We start from the raw sequence: 24,597 nt of genomic DNA on the forward strand, positions 1-24,597 counted from the left end.
TCCTGTAAAATTAGGTCATTTATCAGAAAGAGGCTGATCATGAAGACGCGGTTCTATTGTCTACGTGTCTGCTTTGTAGACTAGTACTATATACGTCTGTATACTGTGCTTGGCCTAGATCCCATATACACACAACTCTAACAAAACTAATAAAAACCAAGAATCATGTTCGCGAGTATGTTATCCCCAAAGATATCTGGACACACTCAACAAGCGTCAAATTGACATGGATCAATATGTTTATCTATTTCCTTGACACTGTTCGGGCATTTATGTGTATTTTTCATGAGTTGACGTCATGTTCAATTGCTGTTGTTCAATAACAGTGCACTGACCTTTGTTGATCGCCAGAACGTTTGAGCAATATCTAACCACTTTCAAGAGGCCTCCATGAACATTATCCAAATTTTGGTTGATGGGCGTATGAATGTGACTCATACACTTTATTAATTATATGCACCTCTTTCATTTTCAAATGAATTCGCTCAAATATTATATCCCATGAAACGGGTTCCTTTTGCTGAACATTATTATTCGTTTATATGGTAGAATTAAATACTTGTACATTTTCGTTGCGTTCGTCAGCCATCATGGCGCCATTCACCAATAAACCCTGTACTATATAGAGAGCGTTATGCAGGTAGCATATATTTACGTTTAAAATGATATGGTAACAGATGCGTCCTATTCACAATAAAGTTTGATTCCGTTAATCTTGGATTAAATGACATCCTAGTAAAATACGAAATCATACGTAGTGACCTAATAAGGCTTTTCTAGAAAAAAACCCAAACCAATTTGTTATTCATTTAGACATCATGATTACTTGATAAAATGTTGATGGTTTTGAGTTACATTTTCTTTCTGGTAGTTTCTGTTCCTGCTTAGCGCTCAGCATACAGGGAGTGGAACGACTGGTTCGCCCGTTGTCAGTATAATGTGACCGGGTGGGGTGTGTTGCTCGGTGGGTTTCTGCTCCTGCTTAGCACTCAGCATACAGGGAGTAGGACGACTATTTCGCTCGTTGCCAGTATAATGTGACTGGGTGTGATGTGTTGCTCGGTGGTCTCGGCGGCATGCTTTAGTGATCTAGCTCTATAAAAAGGGCAAGAAATTCACTATACAAGACAGAACATGAATATACCACTGACTCCCAAAACACGCACCACTTCAAACACACAACATATTGGGAGGTTGACCTTACATGACCCTGACTGTTACTTGGACGTTAATTGAATCAATCGAACAAACAAAAAAAAACGTAATTTGGTAACGCTCTGCACAATATTGACCGAGCTGAGCTAAATTTTCACAAATATTCCTAAATTTTAGAATTCCCTTAACTTTAACCTTAACTTGCAGATTTAAACGAAGTCACAATTTGTCTTTAACATGTGGAATACTTTCATATTGGAAATTCCTTAGGGGTTATGATTCCAAAATAAATCTCAAAATAAATATTGATATCTTAAGATAATATTTTGTGTATGGTATGAATATTAACATGTTCTTTAAGTATTCTTTGATGTTATTTTATTCATGTCAACCTTAAGTTTAGATATCTTGATGTCTGAACTCGTCATGATACGTGAGTGTCCTCTTTACTTATCCATTAAACTTGTCCCATGGTATCATCCCGATCCAATCTGACCCTGACCTAGTCTACAGACGTCATATCCGAATAGCTTAAACATAGATTTACATACGTTCAATAAAATGGTAGCAACGTAGCAACTGAGTACATATATATATAATGGCATATCTAGAATTGCAAAAAAAAAAAAAAAAAAAAAAAACCTAAAATAAGTTCAATTCATTTTTTTTCCAAAATGATTAGACTATTACGTTTTATTTTGCCATAAAATAGGGTGTTATCATTCTGCGCTTGATTCTATTCTAAAATAGAAGATGTTCTTTTAGAAATGTTCTGACGTCCATAGATATTTTACCGTCAGTTAACATCTGTTGTTGTACACGTGACAGAAGATCAATACCATTGTGTTGTGCAATAATTACAGAAAGAAGACGTCATAGCGTATATTTACATAAGACATTTTATAGTTCTGTGGCGGTTTAAAATTTTATCTCCATACACTTAGGTTTGACATTACGTCAGATATGATAACCATTTGATGATAGGAAATAGATAACTATTTACCTTCAACGCGAACGCTTTTTAGAATTTGCTTTAATTCGGGGAACATTTTTTACTTCAAGATCAACAATAACCTATATATATATATATATATTAAATATATAATTGTCTTCGGAAACGACCTAATTGTAATTCTGTAGCACGAAATATATCGCAGTCTTCCAAAACGTCCACCTCGCACTTCATACACACAGCACATCGCATACATGGAATTCCGTCCTTACATGACCCTGTCTGTTGATATGACGTTAATTAATTGAACAAACAAACAAATCCGCTTTAAATAAGGAATCCTTTATGCAATCAAACCTTTCTATATTTATCTAATGTTGACCAATTAAAGAAACAACGAAAAATGATAAGTACATCCATGTGGTCTTTAAATACATGTCACATTACTGTAAACATGATTATTTTAACGGTAGTTTTATTTTAGCGCTTTTTGCACCGTCTTTGAAGCGCTAAATCATGTACAGCGCTATTTTTAAAGGGGGTTTCCGTTATAAAGACACCGAATTACGCTAATTTATACACGCGCTAATAAATCATAATTTGCATTTTTCGCATTTGCCCTAAAATTTGATTGCTCAAAGATTAGTGCGTTTACAGTTTGTTACAAGTATACCTCGTGGTCTTGACAAACAGGTGGTCGTTATACAGGGGTGATCCCTAAGTCAACTTTACTTATATTTAATTGAAGAACAACGTTGGGAAGACCTTGACAATATTTATTGAACTGTATTTTTTGCATAGACAGTTCAATATAGCGAAGGAAAACAATTTATGAATCCTGACACCGCTAATTGTTTTAAAAGATTCCTCTAAAACAAACGACATCTTGTTGAATTGATTGATGATGTCCCTGCGCAGCAAAGGTATCGATTCGGGGCAAACAACCCGCGGTGTAGTATTCATGCAGTCTCAATGTTATAGAGAGGAAGGCGTGTTATGTAACATATGTGGTTTCCAACGGTTTACAAAAGCAGTTTAACGTCAAACTATACTTGTTTATGTCATCGTAGCTGTATTACATTTTTGATTGGTTCTCAAGTATCTGTTTTCTATCATCTATAGCTACCAAGTCTGACATTTCTATAGAATTTATAAATTTCTGAATTACTTTTCAAACGTTTCTGGGTGATATTGTAGTTCGTTGATTATTCTTAAATTGTTTTCAATTCATGCCATATTAGCATGGCCTGTCAAACTATTGCGTATAGTGACTTTGTGTGTGTTTGGGAGACTGTGGTATGTTGGTTCGTGTTTTGTCTCCTTGTGATAGCGAAAACGCTTCTATTTTACTGCTGCCATTAAAGTAAAAATTTCAAAAACGCGAAATATCATACATTTTTTGGTTACATAATATAATTTTTAAAAAATTGTCCTATAATTTCCTTAAGCTTAATGTAAAGCAAGAGAAGCAGAAGCTACTATTCTGATAGCCTGATGTGCTTCGTCCTGGGAAGAAGGCCCCAAGCGTCTCTTACAAGGACGAATGCTGAATAACTACACTGATACATTGTCAACGGAGAAGTTTGAAAGACGAAAATTCGTAACAACAAAAGATCATGCAATGTGATACAGCAGGAACGATGGAGTCTTCCATTTCACGCATTGCATTACACGGTTGTTTTTCTCCGGGTACTCCGGCTTTCCTCCACCAATACACCTGATACGTCATACATGACCCTGGCTGTTAATAGGACGTATAACTAATAAACCCTATACTATAAATAGAATTATAGACACCATATTCAAATTATTAACCTTCATGTAGCCTCGCATTAACCAATTAGGATTGTGTAAAATCGTAGTATATAGACTAAAGGTTAAATCAGTCCAGACAGAAATACTGCAGACCATTGTTCCTGTTGTGACCGCTATTGGTTTGTCGGATATATAGGTCTTGCATTGATACTGATGAACTTGTCACATTAACGGTAGGGCAGGTCGATCGAAAACGCAATTATTTCAGAATTATTCAAAATAATAATGAAAGAAAACACGTCATTTGACAGTAAATCGACATTCAAAGGAAACAGGCTGCCATATCGACAATCGAAACATTACATAATGCCACCAGGAAAGTGATTTCGCATGTGGTGGGTCAAAAATTCGATTTTTCCATTTGTACAAGGAATGTGAACTACTGTAAATTCAATTATTAAGCCGTATACACATTGACAGCAGTGCATTTTAACCAGCAGCTAAATAAATTAATTTTATAAAAAAAAGGGCTTGAAAACGACGAACAAACTATCTCGATACTGGTAACGGTGTTTCTGTGTGTAGTCTGCGGGTTGTTTTGAAAGCGTTCCAACTATTTTATTTCGGGATAAGAATATTATATAATCAATGTATATCAATGTCACCTTAAGAGGATTAATATAATGTTTTTATATAAAGTATTTGGAGAGATTTTTGTGACCAGAAACTACGCTTTTTACCTTTGTTGTAAGTACGTTAGAACAGTATATTTAATTTACTTCGTTGTTGAAGTGATTGGTATTTTATAATTTAATGGTTTAGAGTATAATTGTAAAAATCGCTAAACGAGGTTTATATCATTAGGACAACAGCTGTTAAACTTACAATCTTCTACCGAACTCGTCCCTGAACACCACATCATTTTTGACCTCGGGTTGAGCGCTCGCTCCTGTGCGACTGATTAAATCATTGGCAGTTGATTTAACAACAAATAAGTCTATTAAGTCAAAAAGTATATAGATATGTTTTACACCTAAATATAAATGTTTTGAAATGTATTGACCCTGTTGTATATCTTGAACTTATTTCGCCCGTTGTCAGTATAATGTGACCGGGTTGGACGCGTTGCTTGGCATACTATAAAAATGCAAGAGTTCCACTACACGAATATAACCCATCTCCAACAACACACACCCGCACTTCATACACGCTACACACCGCCTATTCATGGGAGGCGGTCCTTACTTGAACTTGGCTGTTAATAGGACGTTCATTAATCAAACAAACAAACAGTGAACTTATTTGGCTCACTCTCGTCTTATCACGTAATATTCTCTGTCTATCACATTTTATCAAAGCGGTTTTGCATTTTAATGTCTATCTATTGTCTCCTTGCGATAGTAGAACTCCTGCCTTTTTATAGTGCTATATCACTGAAGCATACCGCCGAAGACACCAAACAACACACCCCTACCGCTTACATTATCGCAGCCTCTAACAACACGCCCCAAGCACTTAACCAGGATAATACACCCTTTACCTGGGAGACCCTCTGCAAATTACCCTGGCTGTTAACAAGACGTTAATCAATCCAACAAATAAACAAGTATTTCTTGTGGATCTGGTTTGGCTAATTAGATTAACGTCCTATTATCAGCTATCTTCTGGAGAATACAAGACTCATATACTCTAATCAACTCACATACCTGAGTTCAGGTTTAGGAGTATAAGTAATCAAGTACTCGTTAGAACCAAGAATGGGTTTCGTTTAATTTTGCTGTTTTTGTTTCCTTTATGGAATTTTCCTACTGCCTTTTTACTTACTTCACACTTTCTTACTTTATGTTCATTGTGAGGGAAGAAGAAAAACAAGACAATATTGATTTTACGTTTGGATGTTTTTAAAAATCAACTGCGACAGAATAAAACCCTTTAAATTATATCAACGACAATGTATACACTGCATGCCCTACCGTTATACTCTGTGTTTATTTTTCGGTTATTAAAATCTTGCTTTGGTAAATTGATGTCTTGAAACTCAAATACAATTGATACGCAGTCTTTAGTTTATTGATTTTCTTTTTGGTCTGTATTTATTTTCATAATTTGCAAATTGAGCAAGGTCGTGAGTCTTCTTTTCTATGTCGACATCCCGTTAAACTGTGGTGAATGGTAACGGAAATTAACCCGCGGATAATTGATAAAATGCATGCTGATGTTTCGCTCCGCGTGCAATTGAAACAATTCAATGACATAGTACTACAATAGGCTCCTTTGTTAAAACAGTAAATGTGAGGGGGGATTTCATAGTCATCCGAGCTATTTTTTATCTTTACAATTTAGTATGATGTTGAACATTAAGCGTTCACACGTTCTCAGTATAATGTAACTTATGAGATATGTTGCTTGGTGCCTTCGGCGGCATGCTTCAGTGATATAGCACTATAAAAAGGGCAAGAGTTTCAACTATACAAGAAGACACAACATGAATATGCTACAGTCTCCCAGGACCCGCACTCCTACTCTACGTCATACTCACCAAGACGCCACATACACGGGAGGCCGTCCTTCAATGATCCAGGCTGTTGCAATAAGCCAAGAATACAGTGTGCAGTATTGCAAATTAGAACAAGCGATTACATAATAAGAAACCTTGTAGATACAAATAAAACAAGCTATTGTTTAAATACAGCAAGTGAGCTGATCGTTTAACCAACCAATCAAAAATTTCCATTTATTTCCTGCTATCACTCCATTGGCTAAAACAATACTTCCGGTTATGATTTCTTAAACCTTGTCTTGCAGCTAAAACAATTCAATGTCCTGAAGTAGCCATACTTATATATCACATGTGCGTCTGTTTTTGTTTTGTTTTTGTATCTATTTTGGAAATCGTATAAACTGTTTATTGAATTAGATTATGTATACAACTTGCACCACATTCGACGTACAAATACACGGTTGTGGAAATGTGGAAGAAAACTCGATAACTGGCTTAAACCCACGTGATCGGCCAAATGACCTCTCACCAGTTCAAATCGCACGCTGCTCGCCACCCGACCACCCTTAAAATGTTGAAGAGAGTATTTTTGGTATCCCCTGTAATGTTATTTTTAATTCATTACTTATTTCATCCTTGTTTTAAGGCTCACTAAATTTCCGGAGCAAAATCAAAAGGTTTCCAAAAAAACCATTACAACACGAAACATATGCAACATATCATGTGTAATATATGATTCAATGGAGATTCATTTCGCTGATTTCCCGTCTGCCACAGTGATAGTCATGTTAACTACCGCGCGGTAATTAGGACGACGGCGGGAAACATAAGACGACCCGCCTTATGAATATCAAAATTTTATTTACTTTGTTAAGTTGCTCAGAAATGATAAGTGTAGTATTAACGAAAAGTTGATAACTTTTGCGACTCTATAAAATTTTCACATTCACATATTTAGAAATTGGGCTTTTAAAAATCATGCAAACCATGTAATTTCCTGTATACACAGTCAAAGCTACCATTGTAGACTACCTGAGGAACAAAGAATGTATACATGTCATATTGTGTGGAAATAGGTAATTTTGCTCGGTTTGAATGTTAGAGATGTTACGATATCTATATTAGCAGACAAATTACTATCCAAATTTTAGTCGCCTTTTACGATTATGATATTTTTGGGAAGCAGATACATGTACAATGCTAATTCTAAGTCATTTAGAATCCTAAGAAAATTATTATAATATGTAGGTGGACTTTATAAAGAGGTGGTCTGTATGACAGGTTTTAGCGTAATCAAACACTAATCGGAAATACAACTCACATCATTCTAAATATAATGATGAAGGATGCGTTAATTAATATGAAAAGTAATTAAATCACAGATCTGCGGTAGGAATTTCCGCCAACGAAAGAACATAAATTGCCTTTTTCTCATTTAACTACAACGATATGACATTTCCTTGCAGTGCTCCTCAGAGTCGCTGACCTATGCCAAGACAATACAAATCACAGACAAGCGAATTACTTCTCTCACATATCTCCATGTTTTCGTCGCGTAGGCGTTTAAATATGAACTGCATTCTTTAGCAGGCATCTGTCTATAGTGCACCTGTCCTCGATTACCATCCGAGGTAGAACATACTCAGGTCTTTATACGTTTGTTAATACTAGCCAATAGTTTAGAAGAAGATTCTTAACATTCTACCTGCTGTCTGCATTGTATGATCGTGAGAGGCAACTGAATTTAAGATCTCTTAACATGCTCTCTTCTTCCCAACAACTACCTTGACACCATCTCACTAATGGCCTTGAGTCGATTGCCAGTCCTCGTGTGGAAGACTCTAAGTTCTGTCCCCTGGTCGAGACACAACATAGTCTTGAAAAGTGGTAGTTTCTGTTCATGCTTAGCGTATAAAGGAAATGGACGACTGGTTTGTCCGTTAGTATAATGTAACTGGACAGGGTGTGCGTATTCGGCGACATGATTTATTGGGATAGCAATTGTAAAAGGGGAAGAGTTCCGACATAACAAGGAGACACAACACGAATATACCGCAGCCTCTCAACACATACAGACATACACACACCACAACGCGAATATACCACAGCCTTTCAAAACATATAGACATTCACACACCACAACACGAATATACCACAGCCTCTCAAAACATACAGACATTCACACACTGCAACACGGATATACCACAGCCTCTCAAAACATACAGACATACACACACCTCAACACGGATATACCACAGCCTTTCAAAACATATAGACATTCACACAACGCAACACGGATATACCACAGCCTCTCAAAACATACAGACATTCACACACCTCAACACGGATATACCACAGCCTCTCAAAACATACAGACATACACACACCTCAACACGGATACCACAGCCTTTCAAAACATATAGACATTCACACAACGCAACACGGATATACCACAGCCTCTCAAATCATACAGACATTCACACACCTCAACACGGATATACCGCAGCCTCTCAAAAACATACAGACATTCCCACACCGCAATCCATTGCAAACATGAGAGGCTATCCCTTAATGGCCATGGCAATGAATGGACTTAATAAGCCAATCTAATAAAAAAAACAATACATTATAACTCGCATGAACAGTATCGAATCTACATGTAAAATGTTCATACATTGGACATGAGACAAAATCAAAACCATTAGCTTCTACAGTATCGTTGTAACGTTAAGATATATCCTTTTCGTAAGAAAACAAACGATTCGGTAAGTATGTTGTTCTCATGTTCTTTAGATACCATACGTCTGTTCCACATGTATATACATGTGTTAAACATAATACAGCTATGGATGAAGGGAACAGTTGGAACGCTTGGAATAAACAGAATGTGGTTTAATGCCGGGAAAACACTCATTAGAGACAAAAACTACCACTAATTAGACGAAACGTTACGTAATATAGACAAATACATTTTACTCTGTTCTGTCTTTTCCATTCAATTTAATACGTTGTATATTTTATCCCCTTCGCCATATCTTCATTATTGCGTTGATGTCAATAATGTCCTGCATATCTTATCTGAAGAATAATTGACCTGTCACTGCCTTTTAGAATATACTGAAACATTTTAAATTCGTAGAAAAATGCACACTGTACATATGTTAACGAACTTTTAATTGATTATTCTTAAAAAAATAAAACGTGCATATCTCTTACATGAAAAATGTTCAAGTAGGAAAAAACCTAAGCTTTGTGTATGACGATGTATAACTATGTAATGCTAATTGGAACTCCACTTTTGGCCCTAAATGACCTTAGTTGTCGATGGGCCGTAAAACTCAAACATACAAAATTGGAACTCCACTGTATCAATGCAGTACAGAGTCCGCAGAATTCACACCAACAAATAAGAATGCAGGCTCTGTGCATATTTAGTTTTTACATTGTTTCGCGATAACATTTCCATATCTCGGTTCAAAATTGACGTTTCACATTTTCTTACGTCATTCCTCATGCTGCATTAAGCAGAGCATGTTAACGAAGGAACGGGGCAGTGCAACCATCAACAGGGCTCGTTTATACAAGAGAAGCTATTGTTTATGGCAGACAACGTCTACAGTCCAAGACATTTGCTTCCAGGCGCGATAATACAATTTATGTGTTTCTGGCGGGCAGCCCAGTGATGTTATATCTGATGTACTTGTATTGTGCAGTACAATTACCCGTAATGTCCCCTCAAGATTGCGTCAAGGGGTCGACGTACTAAAGCTATTTTTATCTTTAAAAGTATTTTTGAATTGTAGTATATTATATTATATTTAGTATAAAAACAAATGAAAGGGTTATTGGACCTTTGAAATGCTTTTATTGTTGGAGTGGTATTATATATGATCTACCTCATGAGGGGTCATTTAAGGATGTGGCAGGTGTTGGAGTATATAGAAAACCTGAGTCCACGGCAAAAAAAACATCAATATACGGTTTCTCACTGACAGCTGCCTCAATTTGGTTTTTAACTTGTTTTCCATATGTTTAACGCGATAAAAAGGGCAAATGTTCCTCTGTTACAATGAAACGTAGCGATTGAAATACGACAGCCTCCCAAAATATGCACCACGCATGACACACACGCAACACACCACATACATAAGTACCGTCCTTAAATGACCCCACTCTCGGAAAACCAGTGTCTAAACTCCACTACGCTCCGAGACCATAGGCTGATTAACGGGTGTAACCGACGATGAAATGACCTCGGCAATAAGTGACAGCAGCTGGATTGTATCAAGAAATATTTACCACCTAGGCTGCGCCTATTGGACATATATTCGAATTATCATACAATTAATCTTGGGATGAGGAACAACTCCAAGTATAATCCACAAACCTCTTATGGATGTTTGAAACCACAAAATAATAGACATTGCCGCTACCATGTTATATCACGTATACATATGGTTAATGTACTATCGGGTAATGTCATATACTGATAATATCATAAGCTGCCAGCTATACATTGTCGACTATCATTATGTTGCGTGGAAGGTACATCTGGCTCATATCACGAGCGGATGATAATATGACATTAATGTGTCATCGACACATATTTTGTCAGTAAATATATTCATCACGAGTAGTCGTTACTGAAAATTACACTCTCAAATCTGCTGTTACGGCTTGATGTTTCGACGAAGAATTTCCACTTTCATTAATGATTGAATGGTTTACATAATATTTTTCGAATGATAGCCAAACCAAAATAACTGTACTTGAAAATGGAGATAAGGATATATATCATTTCTTCACTCGTTTGATTTTGTTTTGCCGGAAACCTTTCAGTAGCTAACGCCATTTAATGACTGAATACGGTAATTGTTTTTCTTTGGTGAACTTTGGATTAGGGGAAATGAGACTGATAAGCAAAGCGCAATTAGAATATGAAATTGAATAATAATTGATGCAGAGTTCTTTTTAACTATACATTTTTTTTCTAAAAAGCATGATTTTCTTCTAGTTTTACGTGTTTTAGATAAGAGTTTTTTTCCTAAAACGAATGCGTTAAACTTTACCACAACCAGAAACACCAGAATCCCCAAGAATTCTATTTTATACTATTGCCTACTGAAAGACATTTTATTATGTAAGTATTTTGCGACCAGATGATGTGAATAGTACAATGTCTTTGAAAGCATGTTTTAGTGAAAACGTTCTTATTAAAGCGGTTTACGTCGTGGCAGAGATGCACAATCTGATAATATCATAAAAACGCTAAATATTTGGAATACTTCAATAGACAGGTGTGATTTAAAATATATAATCTTATAAATAAATGAAGCAAAATAAAACCAAACAAAAATATTGGTTTAAATTATTAAATTGTGTCTCTGGATATTTATCAATAATCTGCAGAATAGCCATTACTTTAAATGCTATTAGGTTTAATAATTCCAATCGCTTCCTGATAGTTATACAAAATATTAATTATAATGTCAAGAGTTGTATACTGCTCAACGTCCTTTGAATCACATAAGTAATCTGAAGAAAATTACATATTTTCTCTTCAGGCAGCTTTCTAGATTCATCTTGTTAAATCAAAAATATTTTTTTTAATCGTGGCATTTCATATGTTTTAATTTTTTTAACATAGAATCATTTTCTTTCTTTTCTTTTCGAAATTCGAATGGAAATTATTAAATTTTGATATACAGTGCTTACCTTTGTATTTAAAAGTTCCTTCCAGTCTTTATTAGAAGAAGCGATCCGGATGTCTTTGCTGGAACACAATCACGTTTTGATATTGTAAATCAAGTATATGCGTCCTCTTCTTTCCCTGTGATGTAATCTTTGTGATATATTGGACGATTCACACCAACAAATATTCACACGTGTGTCTCCGGTTAAAACGTTCGTCAATTTGATGAAATTATCCTGTCTGGTTTAAACAATTTCGCCCAATTAACGGACTCAATGCGTTTTGTCTAAATCACAATTTGAAATTGTAAATCAATAGATGATAGTTCAAAGGATGGCACAGTGGAGAATATCACATTTTACATAGCTAATTATGAATGCCAACTGGTTGCTAGTAGGCTCACGCCGTAAACTCCACTTTTTCGATAACTGAGGTTAAATGTGTTCTTTCCTCACACCTACCTTAACTGAAAAATCTTGCCACAATATAGATGTTGTCTATATAGATATCTATGTGACATTTTATCACAAAGACACAGAATGGGGAAATAGCATAAAATAGATTATTACATTTTAGAAATCAAATTGATTTTAAAACGAAATTTCACTTGCACAAATAAATACGTATCGACTTCTAATCCTAGCAGGAATCTTTGTGCAGCGCGGCAAAATCTTCTTATAGCTGCGAGACTCAAACTGTATGCATAAGGATGAATCTATCACCAAGAGCTCTCCAGTAAAATATCATCTCTTCAGTGAGTCCTACAAGTGTCTGTTTACTTCGTGAGGCACCGGGCTTCACCATAGCAATAGGTATAACGGCGGCAGCTTATGACGTAAGCAAAAGCATTTGGGAGACTGTGCCACACTCAGTATATAACGAAGGAAACAATACGGCGACTGGTATATACGAGCTGTAGCGTCAGACAGTATTGACTAGCTTTCTATTGATAGAACTGAAAGGCTGTACTGGTGGCGTAATGCTCTTTCTCTTCATAAGTCTGTTTATATGACTTTTCGGGTGAATAGTTTACAATGCACGTTTCCCGCAGAAATCTAAATCTGTAATGCAATATCACTGTTTGTTACTGCAATTTCATTCCCAGAAATTTAGACAGATTTGTTAATATTATATTTGGGTGAATAGTTTACAATGTACGTTTCCCGCAGAAACCTAAATCTGTAATGTGATATCACTGTTTGTTACTGCAATTTTATTCCTAGAAATTTAGATAGATTTGTTTATATTATATTTTGGTGAATAGTTTACACTGCACGTTTCCGCAGAAATCTAAACCTGTTATGCAATATCACTGTTTGTTACTGCAATTTTGTTCCTAGAAATTTAAATAGATTTGTTTATATTACTTTTCGGGTAACGAACAATGATATCGCATTACACACCTGGAGATTTGGGTTTCAGCGGGTACATTGTAAACTATTCACATTGCAATTTCATTCCTAGAAATTTTATAAAATTGTTTATATGGCTTTTCATGTGATTACATTACATTGTACGTTTCCAGCGGAAACCTTAATCTATAATCCGATATCTTGGTGCTTTGTAACTGAAATTTTATTCCTAGAAATTATATAGGTTTGTTTATATGACTTTTCCGGTAAATATAGTTTCCAATGTACGTTTCCAGCAGAATTCTAAATCTGTATTGCGATATCATAGCGGTATTTAATAGTTGAAGTTAATACTTTGTTATTGCAATTGTTTGCCTAGAAATTACACAGGTAAATAATTGTTTGTACGACTTTTCTGGTGAATAGTTTATAATGTAAGTAACCCTCAGATACCGTATCTCTATGTATAATGCGATATCATTAAGCACTCGACCACAGCTGCGTCAATGTTTATGATGGAACGGAAAATTAATTGAACAGTCACCCACCATGTCCCATTTCAATTTTTATCAATTGATGTTGGTGAACAGATGTACATGTAGGTATGTGATTTTACCTCGTGTCAATCAATCACACAAATAGTCGACGACAGCCTTATCAAAAGAATTATTCATCTAATGCGCACACTCGACACAGTGAAACCACCGGAAACCACCGGAATGAATATAGACAGTTAAAGATGCTCCACCGCCGACAGAGCATAAATGATATTCATCATTTGAACAATAATTGGTGTTTACTCGTGTATATTTATGTCTAATTAACACAAAAAAAATATTTTGCCTTTGGTGCATGCGCAATCAGTACTTCATTCCATATTGGATATAGTGCCATTGAATTTTTTTCGGGATGCAATAAATTATTTTTCATATTTTTGATTTAAAGTAAAACTATAAGCTCAAGCTTTCTAATGGTGGTAATGGCGTAAAGAAAGTAACTTTTGTAACTGAAGGAAAAAACTAAATCGTCTGCTCCTGTATTTGATAATGAAAAAATACCATTTGTCAGCGGTGGAGCATCTTTAATATATATGAAAACACATGTTATGAATCTTATTCGATATTGACTTGCATTGCATATGTATATACATGTATTGAATGAAAAACATTAATAAGAGTAATTATCTATGAATCTGAAATAATTCATATATTTTTAAATCGCTAAGTTTTAATATACATTGAAGAGTAATAATCTTGAAGATACACTCTTCCATATGTTTCTAAATCTCAATCATTAATTTTGTATAATCAGTGAAGAGGGTTAGAAATCAAATAAATTTAAAGCTTTATTCCCTTTTTTGTAATGCATTGTTACTCTTGGAATTTTTTCAAAATTTTTACCACAGGGAGACGGTGTACGAAGCCGGTATAAAGACTACTTCTTTGGGACACAAATTTGCACACAATTTGACCCAAGTGGTTATAAAACACTTTACAGTGTCTAAATATATATATATATATAACTGCACAGTGTGATATTAAAGCGTTGTGTAAAGTTACTAATTTTCGTGTGCGATTCAATTTCGCAAACAAACAGAGAAAATGTTCCTGGTAGGGGTAGAGTAGAACCATATGACTATAAATTGCGAAATTAAATCATCGTCGAAATATCGTAAGGCATGAAGATGCAAAACTCGTCCCGAAAATGCCGTAAGGCATGAAAATATGAAACCCGCTTCGAAAATGTCGTAAGACTTAAAATAGAAAACTCGTGCCGAAAATGCCGTTAGGCATGAACATATGAAACTCGCCCGAAAATGTCGTAAGGGATAAAAATATGAAACTCGCCCCGAAAATGTCGTAAAGCATGAAAATATAAAACTCGCCCTGAAAATGTCGTAAGGCTTAAAACAGAAAACTCGTCCCGAAAATGTCGTAAGGCATGAAAATATGAAACTCGCCCCGAAAATGTCGTAAGTCATGAAAATACGAAACTCGTCGAGCAAATGTCGTGAGGCATGAAAATACGATACTGGCTGCTAAAATGTCATTAGCATGAAAATACGAAACTCGTTGCGAAAAGCAGTCTATTTACAGTATATAGTGATGTTCTTTCTTGGCATTTTGAAATGATGCTACTGCCTTGTCGCGTTTATAAACGACATAGGAAATGTACAGATGACACGTACATTTCTCTTAGGCGATGCTTAACTTGATCGATAACAAGGTCTTTCGAATGCAGATATGTTCACGTACATCGCAACTGTCAAATTGCACATGTACTCAAGTTACAGTATAACGCTACATCTATGCGAGTCAGTCTCTGTATGCTACTTTCCATGTTCAATCTACGTTCGCGATACAGTTGAAATCACGACTCAACAATATAAATATCGAATAAGATATGTCTGTGTCCAGCCGAAGCTTTTATTAATGTGTTATAACAGAGACAACATCATGTCATTTGTTTGTCTAAGAACAATACTTTTATCATACTGGGTTATATATATAATTGGACGAATAAGTTGGCAGGGTTCAGAGACAAACGCAGAGCCGACCCCCTGGAAGACTTTCGTGTCTGCTGTCGTGTACATTGTGTGTGTGTGTGGGTGTGTATTATTATTGTGTGTCGCTGTGTTTTCATTGTATTCTCGGAGTAATTGTTAACTTACATTGTCTGTCGGGAATCGCATGCAGTTACATGATGCATAAGAGTAACGTCCCAGCAGAGAGAGATGGATAGCTATCAGAAGAACGAATCAAGGCAATTTGTTTCTGATATTGCAATCTCTGTGTACATTATCCGCTTACCAAACATATACAATACACTTAGATCCACTTTGTGATAACAGCATGTTTTAAGAGATGTTTGTATTTAATGTTATGTATTATTGAGAACATTAACAGATAGTTAGATCAAAACATATCCTAGAAATTGTATATGGCAGTATGTTACTATATTTACAAATCCACTCTCATGAAATATCAGATATGATTTTAGTTAAAACGACATATCAATTACATTTTTTTTATTTTTAAATGGTACTAAATATTTCCATGAAGAAAGTTACATTTAAAAATCAATTATACCTATCGCTTTATATCGCCCTTACTTTTGTTTTACTATTTTTATTTGAAAACAAATCTATGCAACATCATTGCCAGCGACGTCATATAGACTGCCCATGTGCTTATTCACAATGCAACTGATTTATTACCCTATATAAAATGGTGTTAAAGTGAATAGTCGGGCAAAGAAAACCAGTCTAAATGCGTTCATTGGCCTTCCAAAAGTTCTCACATATTAATACGACGGTCAAGTTCTGCTTAGTTTCCCAGTTCTGACCATTAAAGTAAAGAAAAGTTGAAAGCATTGAAAGCGAGGCTGTGTGGAAATGTAACCACGGACATAGTGAGCCAGGAGGACGTTATAGAATTCCCATACCTTAAATTAGTTTCTTCGTACGCAGACAGATTTTGACGAGAGATTTTATTTTTCCATTTCATAAGAAATGATACTAGATACATTCACACCATTTTTACCGACTTTAGCCATCCTTGCCCGACTGTTCACTTTAATTTATATCTTATCCCTTAAAGTTTCTGCCAATCTAAATATAAAAACGACATGAAATTTAAATAAAAAATAAAAAAATCTTTGAAATTCTGTGCTGCAGTATCAATAATAATCCGCATGTCTGCTTCATATAATATGTAATAATTTGTTTTACAATAAACCTTTACGAAACAAAAATAATACTTTAGCAAAAAAATGTGCTTTATAATATTTAATACATCATCCTTGCGAAATAATCCTTCACTTCGTGACAATCCCTCTTGAGCGTATTGTTTTCTCAACAGATGTTTTAGTAACGATCCCCTGAACTGTAATTATTTTACTACTAACGTCAAAAGATGCAGTTAAAACGTATTGAGTGATATTGATGTTCCCAGCTGTCATTTTTACCTGTTTATCTTTGATGTTTATCTACTTACAAAAATACACTTTAAATAACATGCTTTGTTATAGTAAGTGGCACCTCACTCTAGCGAAGTGCGTTTTAACTCGCCCCGTGAACAAGCTGTTGCGTTCGTTTTGTTTTTGAGCTGTTGCGTAGCCCTTGTAACGCTAGCATATACATAGAAAATATATTCATGTGGCATATAGTGTAAACACGCTTTTATTTGTGTGTGATTAAATTTCGCGAGCGCTAATAAATCGTAATAATAGTACGCCTTTGTAAAAGTCATTGAGTATGAAAACGTGAAGTTAAAACAGGAGAAAATAAGTTGTTTAGTTTACAATTGATATATATGTGAAAGGAGAAGTCAAAGGTAAAATGCATCTATTGTAAATACGTAAGAAGTAATGAAACAACAACAAAGCAATTCACAGCATCAAAGGAGTGGGGCCAAGTGGTTCGGCTGTCGTGGGTTGTGCTTATTCGTATACATCAGTGATAGCACTATACAAAGGGCAAGAGATCCACTATCTCAATGAGACACAAAACGAATATACCCAAAACACGTAGTCACTCACATACCTCTACTAACGCACTGTAAACGTGGGCATCCTCGATACTTCAGGGGTTACTATTACTGGCGTTATATCCACCCCTAGACCATCTCATATGAAAACTGAAGGCAGACCAGGAGAAGAAATCTGACCAATTACAGGTCTACAATGACTTTCTTTGAAGACTACGGAGAGAGCGACGCTCAATTGCGAAGCCACAAAATTAACCACAATGTACCGTTATACGATTCTTTTGATGAACATCAAATTACTAATTTACCTGTTCTGTTGCCTTCAGTTTTTCTGTGAAATAGTCCAAGGGTGGATATAACGTAAGTAATAATAACCCCTAGAGTATCGAGGATAACACATGGGAGGCCGTCCTTAAATGACTCTGGATGTTACCATGATGTTAAACCTAAAACACAATAACAAACCAAACTAGATACTTGTATATATATCTACAATGTAAGTATGTTATGTAAACTCTTTATACATATGTTTGCTTAGATCTTGAAAATTCCCATTGATGAGTATTTTTGAGAAAAAAAAAACAAAAACAAAAACAATCTGGAAATGTCTAAGACATAAATTATTCCGCCTTCCGCCTTTATTTATCAATGATTGGGAAAACCGTTGGGAATTGTCATGAATGGCAAAAAATATTTATGTTACCCTCCCAACATTTCATGGTTGGGGCGTAAATCTACCGAAGGAGGTAAAACTTCAAAAGTTGAACAAAGTTTTAAGTTTGTGTTAGCTACGGTCGTACATGCGTTTGCATCATTTTCGATAATACCATTGGTTAGTTCAAATTTGTGGGATTTTTCTGTTTAACGTCACTTTGACTTAATTAACCGCGCAAAATATCAACCCCCCAAAAAATAACTGGATATACGGTAGAAGAGGAAAAAGCTTGTAAATTACGAGCGAATTTTTTTTGTGACAAGTTAATATCGAAAATGTGAGATAGCGTCACGAATCTCGATGTTGTTGTAGCGAGTGGTTTTAATAATGTTTCGAAATGGCATCTTGCATCATGTTTCGTTCGACATTTCTTACGGGATGTAATTTGTGGTTGCGAAATATCAATATATAGATAGCTAATATCGAAATGATACCATGACAGACGTACGAGAGTCGAGAAGTAAAGCGGAATTAAACTGGAACAACATGCTACGAACCGTGAATATTAGTGTTGTCCAGGGATAACATGGCAATCAGAAAACGCTTGTTTTGATAAAAATGTTATAAAAAAAATAATAAATTTGAATTAAATTTTTTCTACACATACTTTGCTATGTCGTTCGAGAAATGTCAAATTGTCACACAACCGTAGGTAACAGACGCTTTTTGATCTTAGTACGCTTCATTTTAATTTCAAATATCTCATCTCGAAGTGCATTATAAGAATTGATATGAAAGGCAATTTCAATGTAAATTTTCTAAAATATATTTTAGAAAGATAATCTACCACAAGGAAGGAAGATTTAATCCGAAATAAAACTCAGAATAATATTAAGCGAAAAATATACATCGATGTTTATTACAATTTATGTTTTCACCATTCCGACTTCTTTTTTCAGTCAAGATGTTGCCATTTCCAGACAAACATGCAGAACCAACCAAAAGGTGTATTATAAACACTATGTTAAACTCTAGTCAAATATTTTATTAAAACAGTACGTTTGTGAATATTTATTGCAAGAAAAATCAATAGTAAATATTTTAGAATTGTCTCTAATGTCATTTTGCTGCACGACTTATAGCCAAACTATTTATATATATTTATTGAAATGTGTACATTGCAATACTTTAACCACAGAAGTCAACTTTTTAATTATCGATCTTTATACTCTAATGTATTTTATCCTGCAGAAATACGTATTACTACAAAGACATGCTCATAGGTGTTTAATCCAGAGTCAGGAAAACAATAACCATATAACTAAATTGTATTGGTGGTATCTCTGAAAGTGTTTCTATAATGGTTCACTTGAACTTTTTATATATCAGACGTGAAAAATAAACAGTTTTATATACATGTAAATAACATTTACTCATCATTGATTTTGTCAAAATGTATTTCAATCGAGTACATTAACTATTTAATTTTTGACAATGCCACATTTTAAACGAATATGTACATACATTGTATCATATTCATAATTACCATTTGCTATTTACATATTTTTTTAAATAGCTGTGATGTTCGTACTACATACACGGATCAAAGTAGAAATCTATAGACAGGTCCCAGTGATACAAATTACTATTACAACCAACTTTCATAAGAACGGGTTTTATTCCAACATTTAAGTAAAACAACTTTTAACAACTCTTTGACTAAACGGCCACTCTAGAGTGGGTCAAATATTACGTAATCAGTATATAGTTTTTGCTTAATTTAATTTAAAAAGCTTAATAGCTATACATTTTTATTAAACTTGGATGGAACCCATTTTATTCAATAAAAGTGGTGTGTTAAAGTGCATATTCTGGTGTTTTGTGAGGAAATTGAAAATATACCTCCAAATATTAAAGGACAAGTTGCAAAAAAATAACATCACTATATAAAATAAATAATATAATCGGAGTATCACTTTTAAATCAAAAGTGCTAGTTTTATTCTACCTGCAATGAGTTCTTGTCAATAGTCGGAGAGACTAATCAGTTTTTGTTTAAATGTCGCCCACTAACGTTGGTGCATGTTACGATTACATTGTAGTACAAATGTAAAGAGATAAATTATCACACATCTGAGCCAGCCCCGTGACCTCTTTGCTTAACCAATGTTTTATTAAAATCTAAGATTTATTGAAATTATTCGTAAGTGAATATTGATTACGTTTTAGATATACTGCCGTTTCACCTAAATCTAAATTAGTACAAAAAACTGTTTAAGAGAAATCGCTCTTTTTTAGTCATAACAAGAATGGAAAAATTGTGTTTTAATACGAAACTATCTCGGTATAGCTCGTTGTGAAATACGGAAAACTTTATCGATATCATCATGTGAACACAATTACGTCTTGGAATCTTTGTTTAGATCTTATAGATTTAGGATGACTAACATCAATACTTACTTTCCTCTAATGTGATGCCCTTTAGAGGCTAGAAACACATCTGGATGCAGTTTTAATTTTGATTTGGAATCCCGGCACAACCGACACATTGATTGATAGCTTTGATGTAAATAACACCCTGGAACCATTCCTAATTCTGGGAGTGGGTCAAATATTACGTAATCAGTATATAGTTTTTGCTTAATTTAATTTAAAAAGCTTGATAGCTATACATTTTTATTAAACTTGGCACCCATTTTATTCAATAAAAAGGTGTGTTAAAGTGCATATTCTGGTGTTTTGTGAGGAAATTGAAAATATACCTCCAAATATTAAAGGACAAGTTGCAAAAAACATCACTATATAAAATAAATAAAAAATCGGAGTATCACTTTTAAATCAAAAGTGCTAGTTTTATTCTACCTGCAATGAGTTCTTGTCAATAGTCGGAGAGACTAACAGTTTTGTTTAAATGTCGCCCACTAACGTTGGTACATGTACATACATTGTAGTACAAATGTAAAGAGATAAAATATCACACATCTGAGCCAGCCCCATGACCTCTTTGCTTTATTTATTGAAATTATCGTAAGTGATATTGATACGTTTTAGATATACTGCCGTTTCACCTAAATTAGTACAAAACTGTTTAAGAGAAATCGCTTTTTTAGTCATAACAAGAAGAAAAATGAGTAATACGAAACTATCGGTATAGCCGTTGTGAAATACGAAACTATCGATATCATCATGTGAACACAATTACGTCTTGGAATAATCTTGGTTTAGATCTTATAGATTTATGACTAACATCAATACTTACTTTCCTAATGTGATGCCTTAGAGGCTAGAAACACATTTAATGCAGTTTAATTTTGATTTGAATCCCGGCACAACCGACACTTGATTGATAGCTTTGATGTAAATAACACCCTGGAACCATTCCTAATTCTGGACTATTGGTGTTTTGGGAACAACTTTCGGTATTTGATTTGAAAGAATATTATCACAGAAAACGAATTCAATATAAAAACTTGACATGTTTAATATGTTTGAATACAACCGGCAGAGAAAATTATTGTTTAAGAAACCGCCATTTATTCTAAAATGTCGATTGAGAATATCTGTTTAATGTTTTTTTTCTTTAATTAGGAGCTATTTAAAATAGTGTTCTTTGCTGAAAATCATTATTCAATGCATTTACGTCTACCAATTAGTTTAAATGAGTACATGCGGTCAAACCATAAAGCCAAATTGTGGTCTACTATTTCTTTTCACGCTTTTATTAGTGTTATTACTAAAGTGTCTAAATATACATAAAATATAAGCATGATTATTTACAGATCATATACTTGTAATTAAAGTTGACAAATTAAGCATCATACTTGTTTCTCTGTCCAATTAAAGGATTGTCACAGCTTTATTTATATTTTTGTGGATTTCATTTAGATTACTGAAGGAAAAATAAGATGTCAGCATTTTCGCCTAGTAATGGCACATCAATTATAACTTTATCTTCAAATGTTTTAGTGTCTTGATACACATTTTAAGTAAAGGGACTTCCTAAGTTATTTCCATGAAATTAAAGACTGTCTATGGGGACACTGATGATATACTTTGTTTTCCATCATTGAATGGTATTTGATGTGGATGGTTTACCAATGTCTACGGGGTACGGGTTTGTGTAATATAAAATCATTTTCGTTACAATATTACGGATATTTGCATATTTACTATTTTATATTCCATTATAAAAGATGTTAAACGACATATAAGTTATTTAACTGATGTTTGCGCTGTATTTGGGATATTTTTTTGTATTTCACATTTTATCTTTCCAACATTCATTTCGTCGTCCTGACAATTCCTTTGAAACCGCCACATTTGATTGGAGTATATATCCCTGTAATGAAAGCCCATGGATCTGTCCTTTTGTCTTATATACTACTATAAGTCACCGCACGAACATACTGCAGTCTCCCAAAACACACTTAACATGCTTAGCACACCGGATTCAAGAGGGACCGTCCGTCAATGACCCTGTCTGTTCATTGGACGTTAATCTAGATAATTAACCAATCAGAATCTGAGTTTACAAAAACGTTAAGCACTCAATCATTTCACAAGTAGACCTATCATTAAGGATGGCTTTCGTATTATTTAGATTCGTATTATATACATAGGGATTGAACAGTGTTTTGATTGCGTTAAAGGTGATATGAACGCAATTTGATAGACATATTCAATGACACTAGGGTTTTAGTCATACGTCATTGGGAATACGTTAATATGAACGCAACTCCTCTCCCGTTGACTAGATAGCGACATATGTAAATATGTGGATTTTTAACATTTCCTGTTTGTGCAAAGTCAGAAATAATTTTCAAATATATCGCACATACGTATTAGAGTTTATTTAAGTGTTTGTACGAATACTAAAATTTTGATGCTAAATCATTTAAAGTGTACCTGCATACTGTTAATTTTATTTAATTGTAAACTCTTTAACAGACAGAAAACTCCTGTTATACGATTACGTCAGACACGCATCACCCGCATGTGTATATCTATATATAGACTTTTATAGTACATGGATTTGAGGTTAATAGAATATATCACGAAGGATTACAAGCTAGTAGTCACAATTAAGTATTATTTTCGTATTTTCTGGAAAATGCTTATTGCTTTAAATCCTTACCTGTCGTCAGTTTGTCGCCACGCTTCCTTTGCTTAATCTAATTCGAGGGGTAATATATATTAATTGTAGAGGTTTCGGAAGATACTTAGCACACAGAAGATCTAAACCATTACATGTATCTGCAATGTACATTGTAAATGTAAGACTGCAACCATCTAATTGAAATATATATACTTATGCTGACAACATCCTAGAAGAGGTCATGATCTGGTGACCTTTTAGATTGGCAAATCAAATTATTATTTCCATTTTTTTGACGGGGACGAAGTAGTTTGTAGAGCTCTCAGATTTATTATCGCATATGTAGTCATTTCGCCACTATATTGCTACAGGCATAATGTATGGTATGACAACCTATACTTTTCAGTTAGTACAGAAAGTAAAAATGCCATCAGAAGGCCATCCATTTATGCCGGGTAGATGTTATCAGATGCCAATTTGCGCTGCAAACAAAGCTCACATTATAACTGCAAATTAAAGACATCAAATGAAAACACGTCAGGAAGGTTAATCATCCACTTTTCCATAATGACTTCAATGATATTTAAGTAGCCAATCAACAGATACAGAAAACAATCTTGGTACAAAGTAATACAAAATAATCTTTAATCTTTAACACCATTTTTTATAAAGTTAGTCGTACATTTTAGGCTGAATAAAACGAAAAATCCATATTTGGCAGTACAGTAAATTGCCAGCTTAATGAAAACAATATTTTCCCTTATTAAATGTATGGTTACATTTATAATTTTAACGATCAGCTGTCTGTTGCTATAGTATGTCTCATTTCAAAAACTGTTATATAATAGCGGAAATATTATTCTATCTATCAGAAAAAAAATCCACATACATGATCAAATAATTAGTCAATCACCTTATCGGTCAATGATCTTGTGATTTGCTATTTTGAGGCTGA

General features: G+C 34.4%; 1 protein-coding gene across 1 annotated transcript in view; it reads right to left on the reverse strand.

Annotated features, from left to right (window-relative positions):
* Positions 1–24,263: 24,263 nt before the first annotated feature.
* The window catches only part of LOC138310914 (uncharacterized), a 16,308-nt gene continuing 15,974 nt past the window's right edge, over positions 24,264–24,597 (reverse strand). Inside the window, exon 7 of the mRNA XM_069252238.1 lies at positions 24,264–24,597. This exon is cut by the window's right edge and continues 171 nt beyond it. Coding sequence (XP_069108339.1) covers positions 24,564–24,597 — 34 coding nt within the window. The 3' untranslated portion in view covers positions 24,264–24,563.

This window comes from Argopecten irradians, chromosome 16 (assembly GCF_041381155.1).
Source record: "Argopecten irradians isolate NY chromosome 16, Ai_NY, whole genome shotgun sequence".
NCBI classification, from domain to species: Eukaryota; Metazoa; Mollusca; class Bivalvia; order Pectinida; family Pectinidae; genus Argopecten; species Argopecten irradians.